Source organism: Macrobrachium nipponense, chromosome 39 (genome assembly GCF_015104395.2).
Source record: "Macrobrachium nipponense isolate FS-2020 chromosome 39, ASM1510439v2, whole genome shotgun sequence".
Lineage (NCBI taxonomy): Eukaryota > Metazoa > Arthropoda > Malacostraca > Decapoda > Palaemonidae > Macrobrachium > Macrobrachium nipponense.
Window position 1 is genome coordinate 57,683,758 of NC_061099.1, and position 6,000 is coordinate 57,689,757.

The 6,000-nt window shown below is 35.8% G+C and overlaps 1 protein-coding gene across 5 annotated transcripts in view; it reads left to right on the plus strand.

Annotated features, from left to right (window-relative positions):
• LOC135210364 (CD109 antigen-like) overlaps nt 1-6,000 on the plus strand; it is a 1,440,954-nt gene that overhangs the window by 708,617 nt on the left and 726,337 nt on the right. For all 5 annotated transcript variants that reach the window (XM_064243260.1, XM_064243264.1, XM_064243262.1 and 2 more), the window contains exon 7: nt 4,338-4,478. In XM_064243260.1, the coding sequence (XP_064099330.1) occupies nt 4,338-4,478 (141 nt within the window). The remainder of the gene's footprint in view (nt 1-4,337; nt 4,479-6,000) is intronic.

Below are 6,000 nucleotides of genomic sequence, written 5' to 3' on the forward strand. Positions count from 1 at the left end.
ATATTTAATTGTTTACATTTAATCTTAAGGACTGTTCTGATAAATTTATTTGCACTCTCTCTCTCTCTCTCTCTCTCTCTCTCTCTCTCTCTCTCATATATATATATATATATATATATCTATATATATATATATATATATATATATATATATATATATATATATATATATATATATATTATGAAGCCGCTTTTGTTCACGTTTCAATTTTACGAATTATGAAAATCATCCACTATTTTGCAGTGACCTGATGTCAACAGAAAAAAAAAAAACTTGTTTTCCTTAGTCAGCAACAAAACATCCTTAAAATTCAGTCTACACGAGACACAATTATGGAACACACAAGACACTGCCACAAGTCTATACAAAAAAACGTTCGAGAACGTAATGTTGTCTTTTAAAACAGCACAGAAGCTTCAAAAAATAGAGGACTACTTCTCATTTAGATAAAAGGGCTCACTCATCGTTTGCCAAATGCTGTTTTTTGATTCTTTACGCGTCCACGCCACTTGTACAGATTTGCTCAATTTTTATTTTTTTACATAGCTACCTTTATATTAATTTTCCATACCACTATATTCTCCAGTTTATAAGTACGCATATATACGTGTATACACAAAAATGCGCACAAACTTGCACGCATGTCCTGCACACACACATGTATATATATATATATATATATATATATATATATATATATATATATATATATATATATATATATATACATGTGTGTGTGCAGGACATGCGTGCAAGTTTGTGCGCATTTTTGTGTATACACGTATATATGCGTACTTATAAACTGGAGAATATAGTGGTATGGAAAATTAATATAAAGGTAGCTATGTAAAAATTGAGACAAATCTGTACAAGTGGCGTGGACGCGTAAAGAATCCAAAAACAGCATTTGGCAAACGATGAGTGAGCCTTTATCTAAATGAGAAGTAGTCCTCTATTTTTGAAGCTTCTGTGCTGTTTTAAAAGACAACATTACGTTCTCGAACGTTTTTTGTATAGACTTGTGGCAGTGTCTTGTGTGTTCCATAATTGTGTCTCGTGTAGACCGAATTTTAAGGATGTTTTGTGCTGACTAAGGAAAACAAGTTTTCTGTTGACATCAGGTCACTGCAAAATAGTGGATGATTTTCATAATTCGTAAAATTGAAACGTGAACAAAAGCGGCTTCATAATTAGGAATAATTAATATTGATATACCCAGGACAGTTTCCTTTCCCGTTCGAAAATAATCAGACATACCAAAATACTGGTTTCATTAGCCTAGTTAGTGCTCAATTACCTTAGCAGGATTTTGAAATACCTGGTGAAATGCGAAATAACAGTTTTGTGATCTGGATATTACAAAAGAATTTTAAATATATCATCAAATGAAACAAATGGTCCTGAGTGTATGAATAGGTTTGTGTTTCCTCATTCAGCCTCAAGTTTCCTAATGATTTGCTTTCATGTATTTGGAAGTCTGACATTAAATTGGCATGATGGCGGATTATTCAAAGGCTCTGTTGGGACATACATTGCTTTGATCATGAGGCTTTTAAACTGTAAATTTAAAGCCAGGTATTATTCTGTTTGCATCCTAGCATACTGGAATATAAGCAAACAATTTGAGACTACAGAGAGAAAGGCATGTTCGATGTGACGTCATAACGTGGTGACGTCGATCCTAGTAGTCCGAAGCTTGCGAGTGGTGACTTACTCTCTTGACTCTTGGGCTTCTTTCCCTTTCATCACTGGACACGAGGTTTTTTCGTGGTTATATTTTTTCATTTTTTAAATGGACCATAAAACTTATATGGCATAATGAGGTAGCGTGCCATGGATACATCTTGTGCCCTTTACTGGACGAACTTACTATGGTAAGCAGATAAACTCGGCAGTAAGTTCACTGCAACAGGTACTATTTGACTTTTGTCTCTGGATGACTTTCGGCTGCAATATAAAGTCAGCATTTTAGGTGGGAGTTGTGAACAACAAGCTCAGGCTCAATATAAAGAAAGACTGGTTTAGCCTAGATTGAATTTTAGTAGGAATTCATGTAAACTAGACTTAACAGAGTCGAATATAGGCTGACTTATGTCAAAGAACTCCCTGTGAAGACTATGCCAAACAACACATATTGTAGCGTGTGCCAAACAACACTCAGTGTAGCCTATGTCCAAAAACTCCTGGCGTAACCTATGTCAAACAACTCCCAGTTCAGGACTTTGGAAATAGCAACTTACCAGTCAAATGTCATGATAGGAAAGACTAATAATGATAGCAGTAGCCAGGTAAGTCAAGCAACATGTAAAAAGAATTACCAACATACAAAGAAAGAGCAAACACATCAAACTAGTAAACCTAACAAGGGTAAACCTACGTACTGTCAGTGAAACATTATACCTAACTGTGTGATAGAACCTTCAGACAAGGTACTTAAGAGTTACATTAGCATAGACATAGAAGTTATAGGTTCATCACAACCTAAGTACCGTATAGTGATGGGGAAATAAGGAAGTAACCATTGACACTATTTAGAGTTAAGGGGCAATCGTTTTGGGCCTATAATGATTAAGGTGAATAAAATTAGACTGGCATACTAGTTTCCCGGGGGTTACATATGCCATACAGGAGCTACAGAAGAAATTTCAATAACTAACCTAACCTATCCTCATTGCATTTCTAGGTTTCAGTGCTCATATATATACACGTAAAAGTACTAGAAGACCATCTTTCTTCTTCCATGGGTAAAACTTGAGAAGATTAATGAAATACCATACTGTACGCCACAGTGCTATACTTACATTTAAGGCTAATTGCACAGTACATGCATTTTTCATGTCACTGAAGTACGTCACTTAGGAGGTTTCAAGATTCCCATAGAGGTTCATGATACAAATATCATTAAGCAGATATTCAATAACACCAGAGAGCTGATACTGCTGAATGTATTTCTAACACTGCAATAGCATTGCTGTTATAAGACTAGTTAATTCATTTTTGGCGATAATCTTAGATGGTCAGTCATTCAAACACTTGCATGTGCCTAAATTCGTATTTCAACAGCTGTAGTTAATGCCTATGAATAAATCTGATTATTCATCAGAGCTGGTAATATTATGTTTTTGTTAAATAGTTGTACCCCTAAAAGTTACTGCACCATCCAAACAGATCTTTTTCTTATGTAGCACATTAAGATTAAATGTATATCATTACTACCCAGTGACAAAATAGTGATACTGTTTGTGGCTGAAACTCACTTGAAACAATATGTTCATTATAAAGGGGAAAATATTGTCAGTTCAGCGTTCAACAGTATGGAAGCTGCAACGAGTGCATTTGATTTTATATTGAACAGGTAAAGTCTAAATTCAAATAAGTTGTTCTACATATTCCCACCAAAAGCATAAAAGCTGATGTTCTGCACTGCACACTAAAGAAAGTAATTATAGGCTTAGGAAGAATAGGTTTCACCGTGTTTTGCATTGTAACATCATAATGCTATCATTGAGAAAATAATGTCCTATTTTACCAGCACCCCACAACTGTCTATAGTGTATCCCCACCCATTTCAGAGTAATAAACCCCTTTTTTTGTGTATGTTTCAGTAAACTTGTTGAAATGTATCAGGGATAATTGGCTTGACCAGAAAGTTATAAATAAAACAATGAAGTTCCCTCTGTTCTGCTTTGATGTCAATATTTTGGAAAGCGGAATTAATTATGCACCATTCAGCCCTTTGAAAACCTTCATGAGATAGATGTTTACTCTTTAAACATTCACATAAACTGTCATTAAAAGCGTTATCTCCCTACACCTTTGAGAAACAAAATGTTCATTTAGTTTTACAAAATATTCAATGTGTATCTCATTCAAGCTTACTGGGCCTAGAGAAAAGGCTGAACTGCTCCATCGGGCTTTTAAACAATCAGCTGAGGATGTCCTTCTCCCTGATACTACTTGTCTTCCTGAACCCATTCTTACAGAATTTTGGATAGTATTGATAGCAGGGGTGAAGATCCTGAGTTTTTTATTTTTTTTTTTTTTTTTTTTTTTAGTGTGTTGCATATCAAGATTAGTATTTATGTTTCCCGTTTTCTATTCATAACACTTCTAGGATACGTGGACAATCGATGTCAGTGGGGCAACGGATAAAATCAAAGAATGGAGTAAGAACAAAAATATAGAAGTTTTAAAATACTGAATTTGAGAGAGAGAGAGAGAGTGAGTGTGTGTGTGTGTGTGTGTGTGTGTGTGTGTGTGTGTATTACTGATGAGAATTAATGCTATTTAAACCATGCAATGTTAAGTTCAATGACTAAAGTCTAATTTCTTTGCAGTGTCGAGAAGGCCCGGTCTCCCTGGACTTCCACTTGAGCCCAGAGCCCGAATATGGCGAGTGGAAGATCCGGGTGGAAGCCACCAACTCCTTCGTTGAGCATACATTCATTGTGGAGGAGTACCATCGACCTAGATTCGAGGTAAGTGACCTGCGATTTCCTCGGGTAATTTTGATCGTCGTGCATTAGTCCTCCTGTGGTGTCTCCCCATTCTAATTCTTATGAAAAGGTTACTGAAGATCACTTATAGTACGGGTAATTTTCTCTATAGGATTAAGAATTTTGGTTCAATTCGCATTATGACCAACTTCGTTTTTTTCTTAGAATTTGACAATACTTCCCTTTCTCCTCTTACTGTGAGGATGGTTTTTATTATGTGCCACATTCTGGCGTCGTTTGCTTTCGGTCTGGATACGCCTTGGCATTAGCAGTTTCATTCACGCCAAGTTGTTAATTATTCCAGCCTGTATTATCCGCATTCTCATTTCCGGAATCATAAACGTAGTTATTCGTTGTTCCTGAGAACAGTTGTGTTAAGTGTGCATAATTATGTCCATGAAACTTTTGGAAAATGTCGATTAACACTATCCGTATTATTATAGCCTTCACGGTAACAGTTTCTAGGTCTATGTCTATGACGTTCCTAAAACATTGGGTGTTAGTTCCTGTATATGTAGAGGAAAATTAAATTTCGTACACCCACTAAAACGCACACACACACTATATATATATATATATATATATATATATATATATATATATATATATATATTATATATATATATAATATATATATATATATATATATATATGAATAATTATCACGGTGATGTGATAATTATTCATTACAAGGCTACGTGGGTCAAAACGTTCTAATTGGCTAACATGGTAGAGGGGGTTTCATATCGATTCTAATTACGAAAACACCGAGGTCGACGGTGAATTTGTAAGGCCAGAATCGATATAAACTTATAGCCTCTCTGTTGGCCGACTGGATAACGTCACTGGCCGTTCCTGATTTCGTTCCCGTCCACTGGACGGTGGTTCGATCCCATGAGGGGACGAAATTATTATCAACTAAAAATTCCCCTTCGGTACATATATGAAAATATATCAATTCCGAGTTAGATATTAAAGGACATTTGTGTAGCTCGAACGAATATATATATATATATATATATATATATATATATATGTGTGTGTGTGTGTGTGTGTGTGTGTGTGTGTGTGTGTGTGTGTGTTCGTGGATGATTGTTTATGTGCGCAAAGAATCGTGCAGGAATTTCAATGGAACCATTTTTCCTCGGGCGTTGAGAGCTAGCACGGAGGGAAATAAATCACCAAAGATTTTCAGGTGCAATAATAATAACAGCGAGAACTTGGAGAATATGTCTTACTTCCCAACTGACAGCAGCGCGCACAGACTCACAATTCACCGAATTCTGAGGTCATTACCATTCCATCTTCCTCCTCCTCATCATCATCATCACCAACATCATTATCATCGTTTGTATTCGGTGCTCCTTCATGTCTCGTCCGTGCAGAAGTTGCGTATCGAGTCGAGAGTACTAGAGAGAGAGAGAGAGATAAAAAAAAAAAATCGACATTATAAGTTCCGGAAAACTGTTAAATCGCCGTCTTTTGGTACAGCAAAGTAATGGGT